At 48.8% G+C, this 27,938-nt stretch overlaps 1 protein-coding gene across 2 annotated transcripts; it reads right to left on the reverse strand.

The window, feature by feature from the left end:
- Positions 1-239: 239 nt before the first annotated feature.
- Positions 240-26,912, reverse strand: LOC136525249 (fructose-bisphosphate aldolase 5, cytosolic-like). Of its 2 annotated transcripts, none has more exons than XM_066518253.1 (3): positions 26,754-26,912; positions 920-1,602; positions 240-831 (listed from the first exon to the last, which is right to left on the reverse strand). In XM_066518253.1, exons 1-3 carry the CDS (start codon positions 26,779-26,781, stop codon positions 466-468), a joined length of 1,077 nt encoding a protein of 358 aa, XP_066374350.1. In that variant the 5' UTR covers positions 26,782-26,912; the 3' UTR covers positions 240-465. The 2 variants fall into 2 exon arrangements, with proteins under 2 accessions (XP_066374350.1, XP_066374348.1); XM_066518251.1 differs by having other exon boundaries at positions 920-1,626; positions 26,754-26,796.
- Between the last annotated feature and the right edge of the window lie 1,026 nt (positions 26,913-27,938).

The following is a 27,938-nucleotide window of genomic DNA, read 5'->3' on the forward strand; positions in this document are numbered from 1 at the left end:
GGGTAGCGCTATAGGTTCAATACCTATTTTTTGTCTTCTCCAATAATAAAACTAAAAAAGAACCCTTTCTGCAAATGGGTCTTCAGGAAAGAGGATACTCAGATTTTGGTTATACCTCTCCTAACACCAAAAATGAGTCTTTCATATAGATACTCTGTTGGAGGTGTAGGTTTTGTGTTGGAGACCCATTTTAAATTTGGGTCTCCTGTTGGAGACCACCTAACCCCGTGAATCAAAGCTTCAGTAAGATGGTCTGGTCACATCCATATATTGCACTTATCTTCCGGTATTAGTACTGTACATTGGGAGCTGCAAATAGATCAACGTGTTTTTTTGGCTCAAATAGGAGCCGGATGAAGGGAAGAGAATTTTTAGTACACAAACACACATGTAGGACAGAGATAATTTAGCGCTACCATGTGGGACACAAGGATTGGTGGATTCCACTGGTGAGGCAGTGGCGCCTTAGTACTTGTACCCCTTGACGTACAAACTCTCAGAGGCGGCGGCGTCCCCGGCGCCGGAGCCGGTGTGCTTGCCCAGCCCGGCCTCGGAGTTGGCCTTGCAACGGACGAGGAAGGTGGCCTGCGCGGCGGCGACGTTCTCCTTCTTGCCGAGCCACTTCTTGAGGGTGCTCTGCTGCAGCGCGCGGCCGAAGGAGAAGGACAGCGTCCAGGGCTTGAGCACCTCCAGCTTGTTCATCGCGTCCAGGTTCTGCGTCGCCTCCTCCTCGCTCTGCCCGCCCGACAGGAACACGACCCCGGGCACCGCCGGCGGCACGGTGCGCCGCAGCGCCGCCACCGTGTACTCCGCTATCACCTCCGCGCCAACCTGAAGATATATGCATCCATGAATGATAGGATGATCGGGCATGGGCTGGTAGTAAAAGACTGCAAGAATGACGATCATGGCGACATGCCTTGGGGCTATCGGAGCCGGGGGTGACCATGTTGGTCTTGAGGAGCGTGCCCTCGAGGAGGACCTTGTGGTCGTTGAGCGACTTGTAGACGGCGGCGAGGATGCGCTCCGTGACGGCGGCGCAGGTCTTGATGTCGTGGCCGCCGTCGGTGAGGATCTCGGGCTCGACGATGGGCACGAGCCCGAACTCCTGGCAGATGAGCGCGTACCGCGCGAGGCCCTCGGCGTTCTGCCTGACGGCGAGCTCGGAGGGCTCCGCGGGGCCGACCTTGAGCACGGCGCGCCACTTGGCGAAGCGCGCGCCGGCCTCGTAGTACTTGGCGCAGCGCGCGCCCAGGGAGTCGAGGCCCTGCGCGGTGGTCTCGCCGTTGGTGCCCGCGATCTCGACGGTGCCCTTGTCGACCTTGATCCCCGGGACGGCGCCGCCGGCGCGGATCACGTCCATGAACGGCGTCCCGTCGGAGGTCGTCTGGTACAGCGTCTCCTCGAAGAGGATGACCCCGGAGAGATAGTCGAACACGCCGGGCGCCGTGAAGAGCAGCTCGCGGAGCGCCTGCCGGTTCGACTCCACGTTCTCGAGGTTGATGCTGGACAAGCGCTTGCCGATGGTGCCCGTCGACTCGTCGGAGGCCAGGATGCCCTTGCCCGGCGTTGCGAGGTACTTGGCGGTCTTGATCAGCTCATCTGCGCGCGCGCGCGAATTATATACTGTATGTACAATTCAAGCGATTGAACGGTGCATCTATATACTGCATCTATTTATAACTACAAAAGCACCATTTCGCCATATTATATTACTAATAATAACTTAAAATCCGAGGACAGCGAGGCCATCTGACGCTGTTCATCCACTGTTCGGCACTGCACACGCCATTTGTTTCCTACTGTTTCTACTGTTCAACTCTGCTTCTTACTGTTTCTTCCTGTTGTTTCCATCTGAAAGCTAGGGCAACACTCGTTATTAGGAATACTTAGGGCCTGTTTAGTTCCCCTCAAAACATCAAATTTTTCAAGATTCTTCGTCACATCGAATCTTTGGACGTATGCATGAAGCATTAAATATAAATAAAAAATAAAATTAATTACACAGTTTAGACGAAATCCACGAGACGAATCTTTTAAGCCTAATTAGACTATGATTGGACATTAATTGTCAAATAACAACGAAAATGCTACAATGTCATTTTGCCAAAAATTTCGGTAACTAAACTGGGCCTTAAAGCAAGGAAGTTAGCACCTACGCTGACTCCCCCGGATGGCTCGAGACGTATTAAAAGGTCTCGCCCGACCCCTTGGGTGCGGGCTCCGTCTCGCCCAACCCCTCGGTGCGGGCTCCGTCTCGCCCGACCTTAAGGCCACGGGCTCCGTCTCGTCCGACCTCTTGGGCTCGTGCTCTGTCTCGTCCGACCCCAAGGCCGCGGGTTCCGTCTTGCCCAAGGTCGCGGGTTCCGCCTCGCCGGACCCCAAGGACGCGGGTTACGTCTTGTCCGACGGAGACCCATACCGCCGCCAATCACTTTAGGTCCAAGCGTATGGGCTTGGGTCAAAACTTTGACACTAGAAAAAAAGCAGGCACGCCTCGATGTAACACGTGGCCATGACGGGCCATACCTGGCGATTCACATTAAGAGCAGTGTCGGGCATGCTGGTACTGTTCTGTCTAATCCTCGTACAGACGCTGATAGGCGCATCAGTTCACTGTGACGTCCGTCGGGACGGAGTGGAACGCCATGACCGGCAGATGACGCCTGTATATGGCGTCAGTGATGAACAGGGCCACGACAAGGAGCCGTCTCTGTTGACATCTACAGGATCGATGGGACCCACATGAAGGAGGACACGGTGATCCTGGAAGCCTTCTTCAATCTCTCATTCTTCTCACTTTCCTTCTCTGTAACCCACGCTTTCCCTTCGCCTATAAAAGGGGTCCGAAAACACCGACAGTTAACGCGTCAGGTAGAGGCTTTTTGCGCGTCTCGACGTCCAAATCAGGCCTCGGATGGCTAGTCATAGTGTCAGCTAGGTCCCGGGCGCGCACGTGTGCTTCAGGAACCTGGACTTCATCGTTACGATGGAGGGAGAGTTGGCGCAGGTTTCCGCCGTTGTCAAGCCTCTCCACTCTGCCGGCCTCGATGCGCTCGCCGAGGCGCTTGAGGAGCTCTAGCTACACGCACCGGAAGCCCGTGCCCCCGGGACCAGCTCCTCGACTTCGATTACGGGAGGCTAAAGCGCCAGCTTAGTGCCTTCCTAGGACCCCGACCGTCCTAGGAGGACCTACGTCGCCTCACCTTGTCGTCGCAAACGTCATCACGTAGTTTGCCGGAGGAGAGCCGCTCTCCTCAGAATGCCTCATCTAGAGCGCCCCGACAGTGCTCTTGTTCAGTCTGTGCAACGCCGTAGAGACCATTGGCCACCTTGTGGCGCAGTGCACGCCCCCATCCCCTATGAACAACGAGTTTGTGGGAATGACTGAATACATCACGGAATCTTTCCATGACCTCCTTGTGGGAGAATCGGAGTCGCCCTCCAACTCTGACTCCAGCAGGGGGAGTCATCACCCCTCGCGAGAATGTTTCATGGCAGGTACTCCCGAGGGATACGTCAAAAGCATCCATGAGGGAGGGGCTACCCTAACAGACGACCTCGATGACAAGGTCAAGGGGGATGCTGGGGCCCCACCTCACCTACGGGTAGAGCAACTGAGGGCATGGCACCAAGAGCTCGAAGAAGCATGACTCCAGCTCGAGCAGGAACACGCGAAGCTCGAGCGAGAGATCGAACGCAACGGAGATGGTGGGTGTGCGCATGCCGTGGCCGATGACATGAACCAGAGGATCAACGAGGATGATCAAGCCCTTCCACACTTCACCCGGGTAAGCCAAAACATCGCTGTCGTAGCGGCCTTACTCTGGAGGCTTCTAGAGCCCACAACACCTGAGATTCGCATGCTACTCAAGCGTGCGGCGGCACAGCACGTCGAGAGCACACTGTCCCGATGATGCGAGCTCGACGCTAGCCAGCACACGCCCTTAGAGCGACCTGACAAGGACATGTCAGTCCACCAGGCACAGCGAGGCGGTAGGCCACGTGCTGAGGTCTCGGTGCATGAGCGTCTCGACCTCCACCATGACACACGTGACACCATGGATGCCCACAGACGTGCCCATGGCAATGAGAGGGAGGAGGCTAGCCATGGCTACCACCCTCGTCGTGGTGGATGCTACAACAGCAGTGAGGACCAAAGCCTGAGCCCTGACTTGCCAGGACCTCAGGCCTTTGGTCGACACATCCTCAACGCCATCTTCCCACCGCGGTATCGACCACTGACCAACATCTTGAAACACTCCGAGGAAACAAACCCTGGATTGTGGCTCAAGGATTATCGGTTTGCTTGCTAAGCCAGTGGAGTGGATAGTGGCAATTTTGTTATCCTCAACCTTCCATTGTTACTGGCCGATTCGGCATGAATGTGGTCAGAACACCTTTCGCCCAACCAAATCCAAAGTTGGGCGGACATAAAAGAAATCTTTGTGGGGAAACTTCTAGAGCACATACGTGTGTCCTAGGAACCCATGGGATCTCAAAAACTACCTATAGAAGTCTAGAGAAACTCTTTGTGGGTATATCCGGCGCTTCTCCCGGTAGTGCAACGAGCTGCCCAATGTCACCGACGCCGACGTCATAGGAGCTTTCCTGTCTAGGACCACCTGCGAGTCCCTGGTTCACAAGTTAGGATGTAAGGGCCCGCAAACCACCAAGGAGCTCCTCGACATCACCACTAGCCACACCTCAGGCGAGAAGGCGGTTGGGGCAATTTTTGACCGCCCCAAAGGTAAGGCCAAGTAGGACGAGGACGCCGGCAAAGGCGCCTCCAACTGCCCCAACAAGAAGAAGAACAAGCAACAGCACAAGGGCTCGCTCGTGGCCACTACCAATCGCAAGGGGGGTCAAAAGCCCACTAAGGGTACCCTAGACCACTTTGAGAAGCTGCTCAAAGGGCCATGCTCAAACCATGCTTTCCCTATCAAGCACCTATATAAGGATTGCGTCCTCATGAAGCGGTTCTTGTCTGGTGACTCCAACAAGGGGATGCATAGGAAGGAGCCCATGCCAGCCATAGACAACTCCGAGGGGAAGGACGGTGGATTTTCGACGCTGGATGGCTGCCTCATGATCTTTGAAGGGTCGGTGGCCTACGACTCCAAGCGTCGCTAGAAGCTGGCACACCGTGAGGTCTATATAGCCGAGCTAACCGCGCCATCCTTCCTCCGATGGTCGGAGTCTGCCACAACCTTTGATTAGACTAACCACCCAGAAAGCGTCCTGCAACCAGGAAGATACCTGCTCGTGGTTGACCTGATCATCAGCATGAAGCGGCTCACCAAGGTGTTGATGGATGGAGGTAGCGGCCTCAACATCATGTATGTTGAAACGCTCAACGCCATGGGCATCGACCAATCGTGCATTTGGCCAACCGAGGCACCTTTCCATGGCATCATACCTGGAAAGCAGGTCATGCCACTTGGGCAAATCAATCTGCCCATCACCTTTAGGAATCCGACCAATTATAGGACAGAGACCCTTACCTTCGAGGTGGTCGGGTTCCATGGGACCTACCACGCCATCCTGGGACATCCATGCTACGTGAAGTTCATGGCCATCCCCAACTACAACTATCTAAAGTTGAAGATGTCAGGTCCATGTGGGGTCATCACCATCAGCACCTCCTTCCAGCGCGCCTACGAGTGGGAGGTCATGTGCTGCGAACATGCCATGGCAATTGTCACCTCCAAAGAGCTTGCGGCCATCAGGGAGGAGGTCATCGAAGAAGCGCCCGACCCCAAGCGGTCGGTTGGGTCTTTCGAGCCTGCTGAGGGCACCAAGGAGGTCCTCATAGACTATAGTGGCTCCGAGGGCAAAGTGGTACACATTGGCGCCACGCTTTCCTCCAAATAGGAAAGCACACTCGTCGACTTCCTCCATGCCAATAGAGACATCTTTGCGTGGAAACCCCCGAACTTGCCAAGCATTCCGAGAGAAGTCACAGAGCATGCCTTGAAGATCAGGCCAAGATCTAAGCTAGTGAAGCAGCGCCTACGTCACTTCGATGAGAAAAAATGTAGGGCCATCGGTGAGGAGATTACAAAGATTTTGGTGGTCGGGTTCATCAAGGAAGTATACCATCCCGAGTGGTTAGCCAATCCATTCTTGTACAAAAAGAGTGGGAAATGGAGAATGTGTGTTAACTACACGGGTCTCAAGAAAGCGTGTCCAAAGGATCCATTTCCTTTGCCACGCATAGACCAAGTAGTCGACTCGACCTCAGGGTGCGAACCCTTTGCTTCCTTGATGTGTACTCTGGGTACCGTCAAATCATGATGAAAGAGTCCAACTAGCTCGCGACGTCTTTCATCACCCCGTTTGGATCATTCTGCTACATCACAATGTGGTTCGGTCTAAAAAATGCAGGGGTTACATATCAGTGTTGTATGCTCAAGTGTTTTGGTGACCTCATCGGGCAAACCGTTGAGGCCTACGTAGATGACATCGTGGTCAAGTCCAAACGGGCTAACTAGGTCATAGCTGACCTAGAGTAGACCTTCATGAATCTCCAAGCATACGACATCAAACTCAACCCCGAGAAGTGTGTTTTTGGGGTTCCGAGGGGTATGCTGCTGGGTTTTATCATCTCCGAGCGCGGCATCAAAGCCAACCCAGAGAAGATCTCGACCATCATGAGGATGAGCCCAATTAAGAACATAAAGGGGGTACAGTGAGTTACAAGGTGCCTCGCCATGCTAAAAGGTCCTTGTGTGGTTTTAGTAATTGGGTGACAACCTAGGTAGACTAATTATGTTTATGTGAGATACACAGGTGATTAGTTCATAGGTACTTGTGTGTGAGCAACATGTGGCATGGATGTGGAAATGGCTTGAAGATGTTGCAAAGCTCACACATGTGATGATGAAGGAGCTCATTGCACATGAGACATGACATTGAGTCATGTGATCAAGGTGGAGAAGATCAAGACAAGACTTGGCTTGATGGACCAGTTGCAAGAGTGAAGGGCAAGTCGAAGGCTTTGGAGCGACGGACCTCGTGGCGGTGAAGCTTGAGCAAGACTTGGCACCGATGGACAAAGGCAACGATGAAAAGCAAGTGAAGTCAAGATCGATGAACCAATACGGTCACATGATGATATGAAGTGGATCATATCATTTGGTGATTGGTTGGTGCATGTGTTGCATCAACAATGGAGGAGATGGAATGGAATGCGCAAGGCAAAGGTATAACCTAGGGCATTTCATTTCACCGGATATAGGTGTGTAGAGAAGTTGATGACTAGATTTAGGATAGATGGTTGTACTATCAAGAGGGACAAACTTGTTTGCATATCGGTCATCTACTACCACTCGAGTGATCTAACTTTGCATCATGGCTAGGATCGAGTGGCGTGGCAGGTTGAGTGGCTAATCCTTTGGAAAATGTTTGTGAAAAGCTAACACACATACACATGATGGTGTACACTTGGTAGTGTTGGCACATTTGCAAAGGAGAAGAAGTTGGAGTTGATGAGGATCAACTTGGTGAAGAAACAGAGGCAAGAAGGTGTCACTATGAGTGACCGGATGCTGGCCTCGGTAGGATTGGTGCTTCCGGTCAGTGGCAGCAGAGAGCACATAGGCGTTGATCTTCGATCGGATGCTGGGCGAAGAAGTGACTGGATGCCCAGGGCCTGCGTCCAATCACGTGTGACGTATGATGACGTAGCATGGGCAGCTAAGGCAGTGAGGACTTGATGCTCGGCTACATCTGGTCACCTGTGACCAGACGTGTTCGATCACAAAATAGAGGCTCAGGGAGCTCTCTGGAAATGACAGGACTCAGGCATAGCAGCGTCCGGTCATCATCACTGTACTGCGTCTGATCATCACTTGACTGTTGGCGCGTGGCTATCGACCATTGAAATCAAGTGACTGAGGTTGAATGGAGGCGACACGTGGTGTGTATCCATTGACTAGACACTGGACCGGGTGTGTCCGGTCGATCTAACCGTCGCGTCCGGTCACCCCGAGCAGTGCCCAGTGAAGGGGTACAACGGCTCTATTTTTATGTGGGCTATAAATAAAAGGGGGTCTAGTCCATGGCTGATGCAGAGCACCTTGGGGGACTTTGTGTTCATGCTTGAGAGTGCTTAGGAGCCCTCCATCTCATATATGCTTGATAGTGATCATCCGATTGTGTGAGAGAGCGATTCTAGTGCGATTGCATCATGAGGTTGCATCAGGTGGCACTAGGTGGTCATCTTGCAAGCCAATGGTGCTTGCTACTCTTGGAGGTTGCCACCTCCTAGATAGCTTGGTGGTGGTCTCCATCGAAGCCCGCAAGAAGCTTGTGCGGTGCTCCGGAGAAGAGCTTTGTGAGGGGCATTATGCTCGCCCCACGGGAGTCACGAAGAGCAACTCTAGTAGAGCGAGATGCAAAGGGTGACAAGTGGTCCCACTGGGTTAAGTGCTAGAGCTTGAGGTAAGCACTCCACGTGGGAGAGTGTGACTTGCAGGTCACCACTAGCAAGAGGACCGGCGGCAACCTTGGAGCTTGTCTCAACGGGGATTAGCGTGTTGGCAAGCACGTGAACCTCGGAAGAAAAATCATTGTGTCAACTTTATTCTTTCCGTTGGTTTGCAATCCCCATACATGAACTTATAATTACTTTCATAACATTGTGCTTGTGTAGTTGCTTTTGTGATTAGCTAGCTTGTGTAGCTCACTAGTTACCTTCTTGATTGTGTAGCATAGAAGTAGCTCCCGTGCATGGCTAATTTGGTTTGTGTAACTTTGTTAGTCATATTGCTTAGTTTGTATAGCGAAGTATTTGCGCTCTCTAATTTGGCATTGGTTGCCTTATTATTGAGCATTGCTAGTGAGCTTAGGTGGCTTTGTGCTTTTGCTTACTAGCATGTGTAGGAGCTCCCTCGTTGCTTGAAGTACTAGTGGTATAGATTTGTGTGACCTTGCTTCTAGAATTGGTTAGGTGAGCTCTAGCTAGCCCGGCACCTTTGTTGTCTAATTAGGATCTTTATAAGGTGCTTGTGAACTTTGATAGAGGGGTGTAGTCTTGGCTAGACCGATAGTTTTAATTTTATATTTATTTCGGTTAGCCGGCACGATTAAGTTTAAGAAAAGACTATTCACCCTCCTCTAGTCTGCCATCTAGACCCTACAAGTGGTATCAAAGTTAGGTCTCTCATTTGTGGTCTTCACCGACCCGAGAGGATGGCGTCTAGTGGGCTAGATGTTTGTGAGACAAATTTTTGATGGCACAAACTTTGCACAATGGAAAAATCACATGCTTGATCATTTTCATGCAAAAGGACCTAAGTTTTGGTGGATTATCACTAGTGGTCTCACTCATGTCTTGGATCATAGAAATCTCACCAAAGCTCAAAGAGTTCTCTATGAACTTGATGCACATGCTTGTTGTTTTCTAATGGATGCATTGAGTTTTGATTTGATGAAACAAGTAAACTACACGGGAACCACTCGTGAGACATCGGAGTCCATCAAGCGCACCTTCGGTGATTCCTCCACATGGGATGATGGCAAGTTCAAGGAGGATGAGCCCAAGAAAGTGGCACATGAGGATGTTGAGCATGACCACAACTTGGTGATTGTGGAAGATTGCTCCACCTCACGATCAAGTGATGATGATGATCGATCCACTACAAGTTCACTTGACAAGATTGATGATGCCACAAGTGCTGCAAATGATGATGCTACCGCATGCACACTTGATGGTTATGATGATGGATCATGTCCAGATGACATTGCTACTACAAGCTCTCCTATATCACCACATTGCTTCATGTCACAAGGTGACACCAAGGTATCAAATGCTAATGTGGTTGATCATGTTGATTCATATGATGAGCTTGTTAGTGACTTGCTAGCATAACCATGTCTTTAGAAAATGAGAAAGCTAAAATCGAGAAATTGAAAAATGAAAACTCTTTTCTAAAGAACACATGTGAACAACAAAAGCATCTACTTTATGTTACTACTTGTTCACATGAGGAGCTAAAATTGGCTCATGAGGAACTAAGTGTTGCTCATGATAACTTGGTACAAGACCATGCTTTTCTCACTAAGGAGCTTTCCAATGAAAAAACTAAAACTAGTGTAAGCTCATCACATGGGTCAATTGATCAATCACATATTGTTGCTAACCCTTGTGATGTAGGCAAGAAGCATGTATCCACCTCTTGTGATAATTTATTAGAAATGCTATGTTCTTCATATATAGATGCTTGTTTTACTTCTATGTCTTGTGAGGCTAACCTTTTGAAGGAGAACAATGAGCTCAAAAATGAAGTGAAGAATTTGAGCAACAAGTTAGAGAGGTGCTATAACTCAAAAGTCACCTTTGAGCACATGTTAAAGACTCAAAGAAACTATGGTGATAAGTGTGGCCTTGGCTTCAAGAAGAAGATAACAAAGGACAAAAGAAAGAGAGAAAGAAAGATGAAGAAGTTACAACAAAGAAAGCTCTCTTATTCCATGTGCTACCGGTGTCATGAAGCGAGACACCTTGCAAATGGTTGCCCTAACATTGAGAAGCTCAAGAAGATAAAGGAAGAAGAGAGGCTAAAGCATGTCAAGTGCTTCAAGTGCCGCACTTGGAGTCATCTTACCTCCATGTGCCCAACCAAGCAATTGGTGAAGCAACAAGTAAAGCCTCAACTAAAGCCACAAGTTGAGCAAGAAAAGACACCCCAAGTTCAAATCAAGATCAACCATAAAGATGGTGGTGACTTGATGAAGAAGAAGACGAAAACAAGAAGGGGTGAAAGAGCAAGACATCCAATGATTATTCAAGATGCCAAGATGATGAGCAAAGATCAAGAGAAGAGAGTTTTGACTCACATCAAGTGTTATATATGTGAAGATATGGGACACTTTGCCTTGAGATGTCCTACCAAGCTTGAGAAGAAGATTCAAGCAAAATTGAAGAGGCACAAGGCAATGAGAAGCAACACATGAGTAAGGAAGAGAAGGCTCAATCAAAGAGAATTTGCTACTCATGCTAGGAAAGGGGACACATGGCACATTCATGTCCCCTAGGTAACAATTCTAAGCTTATTTCAATTGTTGATAATAATATGCTTAGAAAGGATGGCAATTGCACCTCATTGGTTGCAATTGCAAAACATCCCGCTACTCATACTAAGGCTATGCCTAAGTATGTTGCTCCTAACTTGAGAGGACCCAAATTAGTTTGGGTACCATCAAAAAGTGGATGATTGATTGTAGGTACCATCGGCATTGGAGACTTGATTCAATTGATTTTATTTTGATCATCATATGTTGAGTCAAGATATGAAGCCTATTGCACATCCAAACCTAATGACATGATAATTGAGTGAAGTCCAAATGTGCTATCAACATACAAGTGTCATATTCAAGTTGTGGTGATTTATTAGATTATTTGATGGCTTACAAAAATATTTAAGGTGAAGCTTGCTAGTTGAATGATCATGAGCTAACCAAGGTATACCTCTTGTTGATTATTTCATTTGGATGCATATGAGTTGATTGAATTGGATAAATATGCAATGTTACTTGCTATGAGATGTTTGAATGGATAAATAGCTTAGTAATCAAGTTTGGATTGATTTGTGTTGGATATGTTCATAAAATGATATTTAATAAGTGAATTGAATGGATTTATGTCTTGTGAAAGTATTCAAGTTGATTTCAAGTTTGATTCACATTTGATGAAGTATAGCTCAAGTGATTGAAATCTGTCCTATATTAAAAATCTGAGCTAGCTGTGATCTTAGCCATGTTTGAGTGATCAAAACTTATTGGATTGGCATAAAAATTAGTGTACATGCTCTATACTTATGGTATAAGATGATGTACAAATTTCATAAGAATTGGATAAGAGATTCTTCAGTTTTGGAGTGGATCATGTTAGCTATAGTGCAGCAGTTTTTAGCATATAACAGTGGTGGAAGAATTAAAATATGTTAGCAATCTAGAAGTCAAATAAAGCTCAAATTTTTTACATCTGCTAGATAACTTAGTGAAGCACATCTTCACCAAATTTTGTGGTATTTGGATTTATACTTTGGGAGATATGCATTTTTTTAAGAGTACAAAATCTGCTAGAAAAGTGACAATTATTGAATTTATTTAGAGTCACTTTGATTGAAAGGTCCTCAAGATGGAAATATGTTTATAAGTAATTAAGACACCTAAGTTTGGTTTTGAGATGATCTATAAGCATGATAAGAAAAGAGTACAAGGTCATTTGATTATGGAAGTGTACTTGGCATATATTTGGTACTCAAATTGAAGATCAAGACTAAGCTCAAGATGAAGATGAAGTTTAAGTTCTAAGTGATGATTGGAGATCATTTGGTAGAAACAAAAGGACTTAAACAAGTAGAAAGAAAATGACTTAAGGAAAGAAATCAAGGTTACTCATCAAGTTAAGTCCATCACTTGGATTAATCAATCAAGTTATTTTAAGTGAGTATCAAGGATGGCTCTTTGGAGAGAGATCACTTCTCCCTAAGTGTAGGGGCTTGCTACCTACATGTAGGTAAACCAAGTGTGGTACTTGGAAGGCTAACATGAAAGTGGTGATCCGAGGGACATTTGAGATGCTTAGTTGAAGAAATCAAAAGGGTTGATCAAAGAAAGCAAGCAACACCCAAAAGAGAGCTAGTTATGGCAATTCAAGTGGTATTCCAAATAGTTCTCTCATGCAAGCATTGATCAAAAGATGAAGCAAGCTAACCACAACAAGATAGTGCACTTAATCATAAGTGGTATTCATTTCATATGAGTGAAGAATTAAATTCAAAATGGTATCTATTGGTCTTCGCCAAGCTTATAATTGGACTTCACATTGCTATTGGAGTAATGAATTGGAATCTATGTGACTATCCTCTACTCCAATATAGCAAATGTATTATTGTATTGTGCATGATTATTTCATCCCTTACTAGTATGCGATTAGTGCATATAGTACATGCTTCATAGGATCATGCATAACAAATGAAATGCTTTAATTCATAGCCTACCACTATTGTGTGAATGTTTAATTGATCTAGTGGTAGTATATGAGTTTATTCATGAGCTAATGAACCTAAGTACTTGATTTAATTTGGATTGATAACAGGTGGCAAGTACAATATTGACAAGATAACCCTTATAAGAGGTGTGAAGAAGCTTGTCATTGGTTCAAACCGGACTTGAAAGCTTAGACATCAATTTAGTCAATTCAAAATTAGAAGCTCATGATAGTGATAAGAGTACAGCACAAGACAACAATGCAAATGAGTATCTAGTTTGTTTGTTTCAAGTGGCATCTAGACTCAAGTATTTCATCAAGAATTCACAAGTGATGTCTAGATCAACTCACAAGTGATATCCTATAAGTAGTACTCATGAAGATAGCAAAGGTTCAAGAAATGGTTTTACTGATAAATCCAACAAGTCGTTCCATACTAGAATTTTTTTTCAAGTGGTATCACATCTACACATGGTATCAATCATGCAAGATGATGGTTCCATAAGTGATCCTCAACTTTAAGTGATCATCAAATGAAGAATGCATCCCTCACCTACAAAAGCTCAAGTGTATCAAATGGATGACCCATGCTATCACATAGGGGAAGGTGTCCTACAAATTGGTATCAAGGTCAAAGATCCTATGTGTGGTATCTCAAGAAGCTATACAAGTGGTGTCATTCCAACAATCAAGTGATGTCCATAAAAAATGCAAGATTCAAGCCTCAACCATCTACCCCAAATGCAAACCTTTGCATCAATGAGAAGCACACATTTTATGGAAATTAATGACAGAGGGAGAGATTGTACAAAGATATGAAAGCTTTGGAAGCTTTGGGAGAAATTGAGACAAAAAAAATAGAGGTTGGACATGGACATGGACAAAGAGGGAGCAACATTAAAGAAAAGAGATGGATCAAAATTCTTCGATAAGAGAAGCACACAAGTAGGGGGAGCAAGCTCATGAACTTTGATTGGTTGCATTTGATATGTGCATAGTCATGTGCTTGCTTGCATTGAATAAATTTCTTAAATTTGATATGCATGCTTGTGTGGTGTATGCTAGTTGTAGAACTTGAATGATGATTTGATAACAAGCATGCATAGGATAGTAGCTAGACTTGTATTTCTACACGTGATACTAGAACCTTGCTTATAATGTTGATCTCATGGAGTTTCTAGTATTTTTGTTGTCTAGCTACTCATGGTGCTAAGGATGGTGTTAAAAGTGCAACTCCGATTGGTATCACACTTTAAAATTTTATTCTATATACCTTAGCATCATTTGGTAGTAATTACTCTCCCACAATTCCAATCTATGCATATGTGCGAGCTTCAAACCAAACACTCTAGCACATATGTAAGGGGGGCTAATACTACCATTTTGGGTTTGTGGTACTTGTCCAAAATCATTTACACATGGTAAAATTACTTGGGCAAGCAACATGAATCCACAAGAGCTTAATTTCCATATCTTTGTAGAGTTGTCATCAATTACCAAAAAGGGTGAGATTGAAAGGTCCTTGTGTGGTTTTAGTAATTGAGTGACAACCTAGGTGGACTAATTATGCTTATATGAGATACATAGGTGATTAGTCTATAGGTACATGTGTGTGAGCAACATATGCCGTTGAGGTGAAAATGGCTCAGAGATGTTGCAAAGCTCACACATATGATGATGAAGGAGCTCATTGCACATGAGACATGACATTGAGTCATATGATCAAGGTGGAGAAGATTAAGACAAGACTTGGCTTGATGGACCGGTTGTAAGAGTGAAAGGCAAGTCAGAGGCTTTGGAGCGACGGATCGTGTGGCGGTGAAGCTTGAGCAAGACTTAGCGCCAATGGACGAAGACAACGGTAAAAAGCAAGTGAAGTCAAGATCGATGAACCAATAGGGTCATGTGATGATATGAAGTGGATCATATCATTTGGGGATTGGTTGGTGCATGTGTTGCATCAACAATGGAGGAGATAGAATGAAATGCGCAAGGCAAAGGTATAACCTAGGACATTTCATTTCACCGGTCATAGGTGTGTAGAGCAGTTGATGGCCAGGTTTAGGATAGATGGTCGTACTATCAAGAGGGGCAAACTTGTTTGCATATCGGTCATCTAGTGCCACTCAAGTAATCTAACTTTACATCATCGCTAGGATCGAGTGGCGGGGAAGATTGAGTGGCTAATCCTTTGGAAAATATTTGTGAAAAGCTAACACACATACACATGGTGGTGTACACTTGGTGGTGTTGGCATATTTGCAAGGGAGAAGAAGTTAGAGTTGATGAGGATCAACTTAGTGAAGAAACGAAAGTGAGAATGTGTCACTGTGAGTGACCGAACGCTGGCCTCGGCAGGACCGGCGTGTTCGGTCAGTGGCAGCAGAGAGCAAGCAGGCGTCGATCTTCGACTGAGCGCTAGGCGAAGAAGTGACCGGATGCCCAGGGCCTGCGTCCGGTCATGTGTGACATATGGTGACGTAGCGTGGGTAGCTGAGGCAGTAAGGACCTGACACTCGGCTGTGTTCGATCACCTATGACCGGACGTGTTCGGTCGCAAAATAGAGGCTCGGGGAGCTCTCTGGAAACAACCGAACTCGGGCATAGCAGCATCCGGTCATCCTCACTGTACTGCATCCGGTTATCACTTGACCGTTGGTGCATGGCTACCGACCGTTGAAATCAAGCAACTGAGGTTGAATGGAGGCGACGCGTGGTGTGCATCCGTTGACCAAACGCTGGACCAGGTGCGTCCGGTCGAGCTGACTATTGCGTCCGGTCACCCCGAGCAGTGCCCAGTGAAGGGGTACAACAGCTCTATTTTCATAGGGGTTATAAATAGAAGGGTGTCTTAGCCATGGATGATGCATAGCACCTTGGGGGACTTTGTGTCCATGCTTGAGAGTGCTTAGGAGCCCTCCATCTCACATATGCTTGATAGTGATCATCCGATTCTTTAAGAGAGCGATTCTAGTGTAATTGCATCATGAGGTTGCATTGAGTGACACTAGGTGGTTGTCTTGCAAGCCGGTGGTGCTTGTTACTCTTGGAGGTTGCCACCTCCTAGATGGCTTGGTGGTGGTCTCCGTCGAAGCCCGCAAGAAGCTTGTGCGGTGCTTCAGAGAAGAGCTTTGTGAGAGGCATTATGCTCACCCCGAGGGAGCCATGAAGAGCAACTTTAGTAGAAAGAGATGCGAAGGGCGACAAGTGGTCTGACCGGGTGAAGTGCTAGAGCTGTGGTAAGCACTCCATGTGGAAGAGTGTGACTTGTGGGTCACCACTAGCAAGAGGACTAGTGGCAACCTTGGAGCTTGTCTCAACGGGAATGTAGTGTGTTGGCAAGCATGTGAACCTCGGGAGAAAAAACATCATGTCAATATTATTCTTCTCGTTGGTTTGCAATCCCCTTACACAAGCTTATAATTACTTTCATATACATTGTGCTTGTGTAGTTGCTCTTGTAATTAGTTAGCTTGTGTAGCTCAACAGTTATCTTCTTACTTGTGTAGCATAGAGGTAGCTCCCGTGCGTGGCTAATTTAGTTTGTGTAACATTGTTAGTCACATTGCGTAGTTTGTATAGCTAAGTATTTGTGCTCGCTAATTTGGCATTGGTTGTCTTGTTATTGAGCATTGCTAGTGAGCTTAGGTGGCTTTGTGCTTTTGCTTACTAGCATGTGTAGGAGCTCCCTCATTGCTTGAAGTACTAGTGGCATAGGTTTGCGTGACCTTGCTTCTAGAATTGGTTAGGTGAGCTCTAGCTAGCCCGATAGCTTTGTTGTCTAATTAGGATCTTTATAAGGTGCTTGTAAACTTTGATAGAGGGGTGTAGTCTTGGCTAGAGTGATAGTTTTAATTCCGTATTTGTTTCAGTTAGTCGGCACAATTAAGTTTAATAAAGGACTATTCACCCCTCATCTAGTCCACCATCTAGACCCTACACACGCTCAGCCGCTTTATCTTACGTCTCGACGAATGAGGTCTCCCCCTCTATCAACTTCTGAAGAAGGCCAACCGCTTCGAATGGACGCCTGAGGCCCAGGAGGCACTTGATAAGGTCAAGCAACTCCTAACAAAGGCCCCAATCCTGGTCCCCCTGACCGACGGGGAACCGCTTCTGCTCTATATTGCGGCCACCACACAAGTGGTCAGCGCCGCCCTAGTGGTATAGCGAGAAGAAGAGGGACACGCACTCAAAGTGCAGCGTCCCATGTACTTCATTAGCGAGGTCTTATCTGATTCCAAGACTTGCTACCCCCAAATCCAGAAACTCTTGTATGTTGTCCTTATCACCAAGAGAAAGTTGCATCACTACTTCAAGTCGAATCTGGTAACGGTCATAACGTCCTTCCCTCTCGACGAGGTCATCCAAAACTGGAATGCTATAGGAAGAATCATGAAGTGGGCACTCGAGCTAATGGGTCAAGGCATTTCATATGCCCCTCGGATAGCCATCAAGTCCCAAGTGATGGCTGATTTTTGTTGTAGAATGGACCGAGATCCAAATGTCGCCAGCAGTCATCGACCAAGAGTACTAGATGATGTACTTCAATGGATCGCTGATGAAGAAAGGCGCTGGCGTGGGGCTAGTCTTTATTTCGCCCCTTGGGGTACGCATGAGGTATATGGTTTGCATCCACTTCCCCTCCTCCAACAATGTGGCCGAGTATGAGGCACTCATTAACGGCCTACGCATCACCATCGAGTTGGGTATCCAACGGCTTGACATTTGGGTGACTCCCAGCTGGTCATCGACCAAAGTCATGAAGGAATCAAGCTGCCATAATACCAAGATGGCTGCATATTGCCGAGAAGTCCATCAGCTAGAGGACAAGTTCGATAGTCTCGAGCTCAATCACATCCTGAGACGTCTCATTGAGGCGGCCGACATGCTGGTGAAAACAGCGTCCGACCGAGAGCCGGTGCCAACGGGCGTCTTCGCTAGTGATCAGTATAAGCCCTCGGTCCACTACGAGGAGCCAGAACAACCAGTGATGGGCCACCTGCCCTGGGCTTGGGGGCTAACCAGCCAGCGTCTCCATCTGACCCCAAAGTCATGGAGATCAACAAGGATCCAGTGGTAGAGCCTGACCCTCTAGCCAACTAGAGGACGCCTTACCTTGACTACCTTCTCCATGAGGCGTTGCTAATGAACAAAATGGAGGCTTGGCTGCTTGCACGTCGTGCCAAGTCATTTGTTGTTATTGAGGGCGAGCTCTACAGGCGAAGCCACACCGAACTCCTACAGTGCTGCATCCCCATCGAATAAGGAAAGCAGTTGTTGAGTGATATCCACGGTAGGGTCTATGGGCACCATGCCGCGCCTAGGACCCTGGTCAGAAATGTGTTCCGACAAGGCTTCTACTCACCAACCATAGTAGTCGATGCTGAACAGATTATGCGCATCTATGAAGGGTGTCAATACTATGCACGACAGACCCACCTACCGGCCCAAGCACTCCAAATGATCCCCATCATGTCATCGTTCATGGTCTAGGGGCTCGATCTGGTTAGACCCCTCAAGAGGGCGCCCGGGGGATATACACACTTGCTTATCACCGTAGACAAGTTTACAAAGCAGATAAAGGCTCGACCGATCTCCGCGATCAAGTCCGAGCAAGCCGTGCTATTCTTCCTTGACATCATCTATCGCTTTGGAATCTCAAACTCCATTATCACGGACAATGGCACATAGTTCACCGGGAAGAAGTTCCTTCGATTCTGCGATGAATACCACATCCGCATCGATTGGGCCACCATGGCGCACCCCGCATGAATGGGTAGGTCGAGCACGCGAACGGCATGGTCCTACAAGGCCTCAAGCCTAGGATCTTCAACTGGTTGAACAAGATTGGCAAACGATGGGACATGAAGCTTCTCGTGGTGCTCTAGAGCCTGAGGATGACCCATAGCCAGGCCATTGGTTGCACGCCATTCTTCATGGTTTATGGTTCCAAAGCTATCCTCCCAACCAACCTCGATTATGGAGCACCAAGGGTTAGGGCGTACGATGAACAGGGAGCCAAGGTGTCCCTCGAGGATGACACGAACCAGCTAGATGAAGCGCATGATACTGCCCTCCTTCGCTCGACCAGGTACCAGCAAGCACTGTGTCAGTACCACAGCCGTCGAGTGCGGGGTTAGGCCTTCAATGTCAGGGACCTAGTGCTCCGCCTCGTCCAGAGCAACAAGAACCACCACAAGCTCTCTCCACCATGGGAGGGACCATACGTCGTCGTGGAGGTGTTCTGACCAGGCACCTATAAGCTCAAGAACATCGATGGCGAAATCTTCATCAACACCTGGAATATCGAACGGCTACGTCGCTTTTACCCTTAATTTATGCATGCTTTCTCTTATCGGTTTTGCTATTAACTCCACAATTTTTAGTGACACCTGACTCCAGCAATGGTAATGGGCTCAGGACCATCGACGGCGAAGTCTTCGTCAACACTTGGAATATCGAACAGCTACGTCGCTTTTACCCTTAATTTACGCATGCTTTCTCTTATCGGTTTTTTGCTATCAACTCCTTGATCTTTAGTGACATTCGACCCTAGCAACGGCAAGGGGTCAGGCTTCGCTCGGGGGCTGATAAGGGCATATCAATTCAGTAGACATTCTCTATGCCTGGCCCTTTCTCACATTAAGACCTAGAAGCAAGGGTTGCGGAAACAAACGCTAAGTAAAACTGGTCAGACCGCAAGAAACCTACGCCCCAGTAGCTACGGCGTTTTTGCTCACCAGCGTGATCAGAGTTTTTTGCCCACACCCCAAGCTTTTTAGCCTGAACTATGAAAAGAGTCAGAACACATTAAAGAGTATATCTACCTAACAAAGTTTCGTTGTGCCCGACCCTTTCTCACATTAACATCTAGAAGTAAGGGTTGCAAAAATGAGTGTTAAGTAAAACTGGTCGGACTGTAAGAAACCTACGGCCCAGTGGCTACGGTGTTTTTACTCACTAGCATGATCAGATTTTTTTTGCCCGCACCCCGAGCTTTACAGCCTTAACAACGGAAAGGGTCGGAACACATTAATCTTTTTATACAAAAAGGGGAGAAGAGCTAAAGATTTGTTTGGCCATAACGAAATTTAAGAGCTTGTCCACTTATTTCAAGTTCGTCGTCTGGCTTATCTACCTAACTAATTTCTTAGGGGATGATCTCATCCTCTATCTTGGTAGGTAAGTCCTATGCCAGAGGGGCCACCTCCTTCTCGATGTCATCTAGCTCAGCGTCGGTATAGATAGGCGCGAGAACCATCACATGTAAGGTGGGATACGGAGCTAAAAACGCTCCTATGGCCCATGCAGGCCTAGGAGTTCGAAGGCTAGCCCTCTGATGGGTTCACAGCCGCTCCGGGGAGCCCTTAGAGTGAGGGGTGGAAAAGGATGGGCCCACTAGCAGCCAGTACCTGGGTGCACGAGTGTCGTGGGCATCCCAGCCTATGTTTGAGTCTTGGTCAGTTCCCAGTCCATGGTTTTTCCTCGAAGAAAGGCAACGAGCCCTTGAGACCGATCGAACAGACCCGAGAACTATATGGATTGGCCACTAAGTATCTAGAGTCGGTCACCAGCTGACCCATGCTGGACCCCCGCGAATGGGAAGTCGGGGCCCCACTTAGACTAGCCCATTGATAGCTCACTGAGCACCATGTTTCATCCAATGAGGAAAAACATGGCACGGCTCAGCCCCTCCGTTTTATCAAAAAAATGCTTGAGGGGTGACGATCATAAAGACGAGCCGACCCTTGACTAGACCCCTACAATGTGCGGGGCTCGAGGGAAGTTGGACTCGCAAAGAGACTAAATGCGTGGTCGTAGGACGATGGCTCAGATCCTAGGGAGGGGTACGTCTCCTCAATCTTTAGTGAAACCCGACCCCGACAACAATAAGGGGTTAGGCCTCACTCGGGGGCTGATAAGGGTATATATATATATCCTTTCTGAAATAGTCACCATTCCTAACCCTTTTCTCATGTTAAAAACCTAGAGACAAGGTTTATGGAAACGAACGCTGAGTAAAGCTGGTCAGACTGCAAGAAACCTATGGCCCAGAGGCTACGACACTCTTGCTTACGAGCGTGATTAGAGTTTTTTGTCCACACCTTGAGCTCTACAGTCTTAACAATAGGAAGGGTCAGAACACATTAACCCTTTTTCACACATCAAAAGGGAGAAAAGAACAAACTTGTTTAAACCAAACAAAAGGGATGAAGCTTGTCCGCTTATTACAAATGCGCCGCCTGACCTATCTGACTAAACTAAACCCCTCGGAGGGATGATTTCATCTTCTATCTTGGCAGAAAGGTCATGCGCTAGGGGGTCCACCTCCTTCTCAATGTTGTCCAGCTTGGCGTCAGTATAGACGGGTGTGAAGCCTTGGCTCATCGTCGTCAGATTGATGTTATCATAATGAGAACGGGCGATCGCAAATGATCGGTGAACGCCAAAGCGAAGCGCGCCCCTTGCCATATCACATGCTCGGTCTATGATCTAGGTGGCGCGAACCATGAGTGAGCTTGTGTCCTACTCTAGGGCCAGCTCGAGCTCATCGTAGACCAGCTGGACGGTGATGCATAGGTTGTTTTGTCCACCGCTCTCCTTCTGGAGGGCATCCTTCACCTCGCTGAGCTCCTTCTCCGGGCCATGGCTCTTCACCACCTCCGCCCCAAGCTTGTCATTGAGACCTACCCAAGTCTTGTATCGACCGTGTTGGAAGGCTTACAATGGATTCCAGGGAGAAAGACAAGGAAAACTGGGGACTTACCATCCACGTCTGCCCGAAGCTTGCGCACCTCATCGCGCTACCGGGTCACCTTGGCCTCCAGGAACCAGACCTCTTCTTGGCACTGACCGACCTCCGCGGTGAGCCCAGCAGACACGCCCTAGACTGCAACCTTTAGGTCCCTCTCCCTCTAAAGCTCATCCTCAAGGTGGTCGATCCGTTGCTGAGTGTTGGTGCGCTCCTAGCGAGCTAGGTCAATCCCCATGCAGAGCTCCTCTATGGCCCGAAGCTAATCGTCCTGCTCCTTTCATAGTCGCTCGGTCTCCATGATGTCCGTGCGTGCCCTCTCGATCAGGGTCACGAGCTTCTCCTCAGCCTCACGGGCATCGTCGCGAGCGTCCTTCTCCCTGACTTAGAGGTTGGCCACCTCCCAGGCGGTAGGGGCAAGCTCAGCCACCTCCTGATGGGCGGCAGCGAGCTATGTGGCCAACCCCTCACTCTGCCATGTCTCCTCAGCAAGGAATTAGGACTTCTCCCAACTGTGTGCCATAAGGATCTACGAAGAAGATAAGACTTAGAGGTGTGGAAAGAGAACATGAGGGTCAGAAGCACGGTCATATCATACCTGGCCAACCAGGGCAACAATGTCGCGCATCGAGCTCAGCATAGTGGTTAGGGCAAGAACTGCAAGCCCAACCTCCAAATGGACGCTCCCCCATTCCCTCTCCTCTGCCGCTTCATCGAGGGCAGCCACTGGACCAGAGACCAGGACATCCCTACACCGACCTCATGTGGCGCCGACCTCTCTTGCGGCGGTGGCTCCTCTAGAGCGGCACCTCTAGCAATAGAGGGGCGGGTGACATGGACATGGAGGCCTGCCCTGTCGCCACATCCACGAAGGATGCCTCGGGTGTGCCCCTTCTATCCGCCCCGCCATAGACACGGCCACCTGCACGGACGGTGGTTTTGGTCGTGCCTCCTCCGCCTACAATGTCGAGGACATGACTAGTCGTGCCACGCCTGCCATGAGTGCCCCGGACGTGCCCTCCTCCGCCTGCTCTCCCATGGACACAGCCATCGGCTACGCCTCCTCGATCGATGTCGTGGCTGCCCCGACGTCACTCATGCTCACCACCAGCGCAGCGCCAGCCGGCTCATGGCGCATTTGCCAGAGGAGGATCTTTTTTTAAGCAAGCCACAGGAGAGTCCCACGTCCTTCGACGCTGCAAGGGACATGGCGGTTAGTTCGTGGCAAAAATTTGTTAAGATAAAAGGATGAAAAAACTTTCAACTCACCCTGATGCCATCATGTGAGGAAGTTTTGGGGCCGGCTTGCCGCTTCGAGCCCTCCCTCGGCTCGTAGGGCTCAGATGAGTCAGAATGGCCACCTCCCGCTGACTCTAGAGGCACCGCTGAGGGCTCAGATGGAGCGGGGCGACCTATTTCCACTGGCTCCGAGGCTGCCGTTGAAGGCCTAGATGAGATGAGGCGGCCTGATTCTATCAGATCCGAGGCCACCGTCGAATGTCTGGATGGGGCGAGGCATTTTGATTCCGTCGGCTCTAGGAGCGCGTCCTCTCCCTCCTGCCCCGTGGCATGCCACAGGAAGGGCCCCACCTACGGCGAAGGCAGGTCCTCATCCCCGACGGCCAGATCAATCCATGGAATGGGCAACATTGAGCCATCCTCCTCTTTTTCCTCCCCTTCTTCCGATGAGCCTTGACGCCGCTTCCCTCGCTGCTTCAACTACCATTTCTTCTCCTCATCGCCCTTCTTTTTTTCCTTTGTTCATCTGTGGCATGGTTCGTCGTCCTCACAGCCGCATGCTCTGGCAATGGTGCGATAGAGTCCCAGAAGACTAACTCCATCGATAGCTCGATGAAGCCCATGTCCGGCCGCATCATAGGATGCCCTGGGATTGGGAACACGGTGTAGGCCTCCCCCGTGGCCTCCTTGTTGTGCTGCGTGACCTCGCTGTCATGAAGCAGCCCCTAGGTGAGCGTCATCCCAATGAGCTATGGGTTGGGCGTCATCCCATACAGTGGGAGGACATGCGCCATAAGGGGCGCCACCCTCCTCACATGATACCCCCAACGATGTTGGCCCCACGGAGGTCGTGAGTCTTTAGGAACACGATGGCCTCAAGGAGGTCGCACATCCTCTTCTTCTCCTTGATGGGTGGCCCCCACGGCCATGACGGTGGAACCTCTTCAGTTAGATGCCCAGAGAAGATAGGCAAGGGAGTGGTAGGTTCATCCTTCAGGTAGAACCAATGTGAGTGTCACCCCTTCTTGGATCTGAAGAGCTAGCAGAGCATGTACTCGGTCACCCGCTGCCGCCGAAGGTGGATGCCCATGCATCCTATCAGCACCAGGTTCTCCCGTCCTCTCTCCTTCTTCTGAATCAAGGAGATGGAGAAGAAATATCTCCACAGCTCGAAGTAGGGCTCGATCCCCAGACCGCGATGTGCTAGATCCTATTGGGATTCAAGTGTTGTAGCTTGGTCTGATAGTGGTGCAGCAGACCCCGGAAGAACGGGTGAGGAGGAACCGTGAGTCCGTGCTCGTTGAAGGGCGTGAAAGAGATGATGTAGCTGTCAGGAGGTGCCGGCACATCCTCATGGATGGGCACGAGCCACTCCACCACATTGGTCCTCCCGTGGAGAAGACCACACTTGACGAGTCCCTCCATGCACGCATGGGTAACATCGGAGCAGTACCACAAATCCATGGAGGGTGGAGGCGACTACGGAGAAACAAAGGCGGTGGCGGAGAAGCGAAAGCTACAGACCTAGGGCTCTAGCAGTAGATTAGCAAGCACGGCAGATCCAAACGGCGGCGCTGGAGAAACAGAGAAGGTAAGGCTATGGTTTTGGTGTGCAGAAACATGAAGGGGGGGGCCGCTATTTATAGGACGGAGTGGGGCAAGAAGGTGAACCATCCGCCTAGATTCATGTGCCCGTTGTGCCGCGTCACATCATCTCCCTCCGAAGATCGTGCGCACGCTATCTCTAGCCACGCCCTCAAAGGACACGCCGGATGATGGTTTGCCCGATCGATGGGCCATGAACCGTCGTAGGTAAGGAGGGATACAGAGCTAAAAACGCTCCTACGGCCCATTTAGGCCTAGGAGTTCGAAGGCTGGCCCACCGACAGGTTCACAGCCACTTCAGGGAACCCTTAGAGCGAGGGGTGGAAAGGGATGCCCCCAAACAAGACCGACCGCGGCTAAAGGGAATTGTCGTCCTACTAGGACATGGTCCGGGTTACAAAAAGAAGGCCAAGGCCCTCAAAGTCCTCCCGTCCGGAAAAGCCTCCAAAGGAGTATTCTACTCCTCTGCAAGCTCGGGGGCTACTGTCGGGTATCGTTATTAGGGATACCCAAAGCAAGGAAGTTAGCGCCCACGCTGACTCCCCGGATGGCTCGAGATATATTAAAAGGTCTCACCCGACCCCTCGGGTGCGGGCTCTGTCTCGCCCGACCTTAAGGCAGCGGGCTTCGTCTCGCCCGACCCAAGGCCGCGGGCTCCGTCTCGCCCGACCCCTTGGGCGTGGGCTCCGTCTCGCCCGACCTTAAGGCCGTGGGCTCCGTCTAGCCCAACCTCTTGGGCTTGTGCTCCGTCTCGCCCAACCCCAAGGACGTAGGTTTCGTCTCGTTCAACGGGGACCCATACCGCCGCCAACCACTTTAGGTCCAAGCGTATGGGCTTGGGTTAAAACTCTGACACTAGGGAAAAAGCTGGCACGCCTCGATGTAACCCGTGGCCATAACGGGCCGTACCTAGCGATTCACATCAAGAGCAGTGTCGGACATGCCGGTACTGTTCTGCCTAATCCTCGTACGGACGCTGATAGGCACGTCAATTCACCACGACGTCCGCTAGGACGGAGTGGAATGCCATGACCGACAGATGACGCTTGCGTATGGCGCCAGTAACGAACAGGGCCGCGACATGGAGCCGTCTCTGTTGATATCTACAGGATCGACGGGACCCACATGAAGGAGAAGAATGACCCGGCGATCCTGGAAGCCTTCTTCTCTCTCGTTCTTCTCATTTTCCTCCTCTGTAACCCGCGCTTTCCCTTCGCCTATAAAAGGGGAAGCAGGGCGCCCCTACCGGAGAGCACGACACGAGCACACAGTTGAGCAGCAATCGAGCTCTCAGCACCCGTTCACTCCCTCCACTAGAGACTTGGGATCATCTCCCTCTCTCTCGCCTGCTTGTAACCCATATTGCAAACCAAGTGCCAGTAACACAAGCAGCAGCAAACTGGACATAGGGACGTTCCGCCCGAACCAGTATAAACCCTTGTGTCCTCTGAGCCAGACGCGCAAATACAAATTTACTCGTCGGTGGTCCGAAAACACCGACACCTACTGTTTCTTCCTATTCACAAATACTATTTACAACTGTTTATATGCCGGCACAGTGGAGCCCGCAACTCCTGCTGGGTGTTTGATAGACTAAACTAAACTTTAGTTCCTATTTGAGATGCAAAGCCTAAACATGAACTAATTATAATTTAATTAAAATTAATAGAGGCTAATTGATAAGTAGACCTCATTAGAAGAAGAAAAAAGAATTTTTCAATTAGTCGACGTTCAGCCTATTCAGCCTTTTCGCTTGATTTCAGCCATGGCTTATCAGTCAATCAACAGTGATTTTCTCTCACAACAAATCAGCACCAGCCGAACTTATCAGTCCAGAAACCAAGACCTAGTTTCTTTTATACAGAACTTCAATTCAAAATGCGCCTTCATTTATAGTAGTACAAACAGCTGTATGGACAGACGAAACTGCGTTTTTCAACCTAAAGATAAAGACTTGTTTCAACAGGAATTTTCAGTATAATTTCTTAGAAACAGCCTAGAATTTGTTAAAAACAACTCAGCGCGAACCAGCACGACACAAACTGCTACACAAACAGATTCTTACATGCAAAAATATAATCTTTAAGACTGAAGCGTCACCAACGTGTGACTTTTAAAAAGGCATACAAAAGTATATTCAGTGCGAGCAAGAACCTGTGTATTTCCCCACAAAGGCAGACATGGTGACCCTTTTCAGAAGTGGATGTGGATCAAGCGAGCAATAGCAAAATCCAAACGCGTGTGGCCGCAGAGAGAGCAGCGCCTTTTCCAGTGGTCACCTTTTATAAAACCAAACCGTCCACGGTGAGGGGATATACGTGATTCATGGCCGCATGGGCCCTTGGAATCCCCATCACCCGTTCCCGGATAGGGGAGCCGCACTACGCCACCCAAATTCAAATTCTGACGAAATCGTGCTCGCAATTTCTTTTTCTTTCTTTACAGTGAAAGAAACAAGACAGGGAACTAAACACATGGTAGCGATGTGGACAGGGTGTTCAGCTGGTACACAAAAGCTATGTACCAGCTGGTTCCGGATGATTCAATAGTGTTCTATGAGAGAAAATAAGGTAAAACAAGCTGAAACAAGCCAAGACAAGAACAGCCGAACAGGAGAATGTAGGGCCAGGATCAGTTTATAATATGAGAACATGAAGCATACATGTATTTCGCTCCTCTGCCATGAGCATAGATTGTGGCCCAGTGTTTAGTGATATATTCTGGAGTGTTTGGCTGGTCGAAAAGCCGCTTGTGCTGGTTTGTATGGCTAGTTTTTTGAGAGAGAAAAATACTATACCGTGGCTTATAAGCCAGCAAATAAGCTGGCTTATACAGCCAGCCGAACAAGCCATCCCAATAATTCAATATGCAGGCTACATTCTATTTCTCCTGACAAGTGCTGGGAGGGTCCAGCAACATCCTTTCCTCAAAATCATTGTCATGTGCGGCATCCCGTACACAAGGCGGAGGCGCGCACGTGATGTGCGTCGGGCCACTGAGCGCGCCGCAAGCCAGGCGCAGGCCGCGCATGCAGAGGGGCCACAGCAACAGCGTGGCCAAGATTAGAAATAGATCAAGTCAATTTCCTTAAGTTTAGTTATTTCCTTATGTCTAGGAGGTTGGTTTCCTTTTGAGTTGCAACCGCATGGCTATTTAAGATTGTACTCGGCACCTTGAGGAATTAAGCAAGATTATTATCCCCTACCTCTTCCTTTCCTAAACCCTAAGCCTGCGGTAGAGGGGTATAACCTCACCGAAGAAGACGGCCGACGGCTACGAGCTCCGTAGCCGAGGCCCTGCCTGTCGGGGGTTTGACGCCCTTGACAACCTGGTATCACA

This window comes from Miscanthus floridulus, chromosome 19, assembly GCF_019320115.1.
Source record: "Miscanthus floridulus cultivar M001 chromosome 19, ASM1932011v1, whole genome shotgun sequence".
Taxonomy (NCBI): domain Eukaryota; kingdom Viridiplantae; phylum Streptophyta; class Magnoliopsida; order Poales; family Poaceae; genus Miscanthus; species Miscanthus floridulus.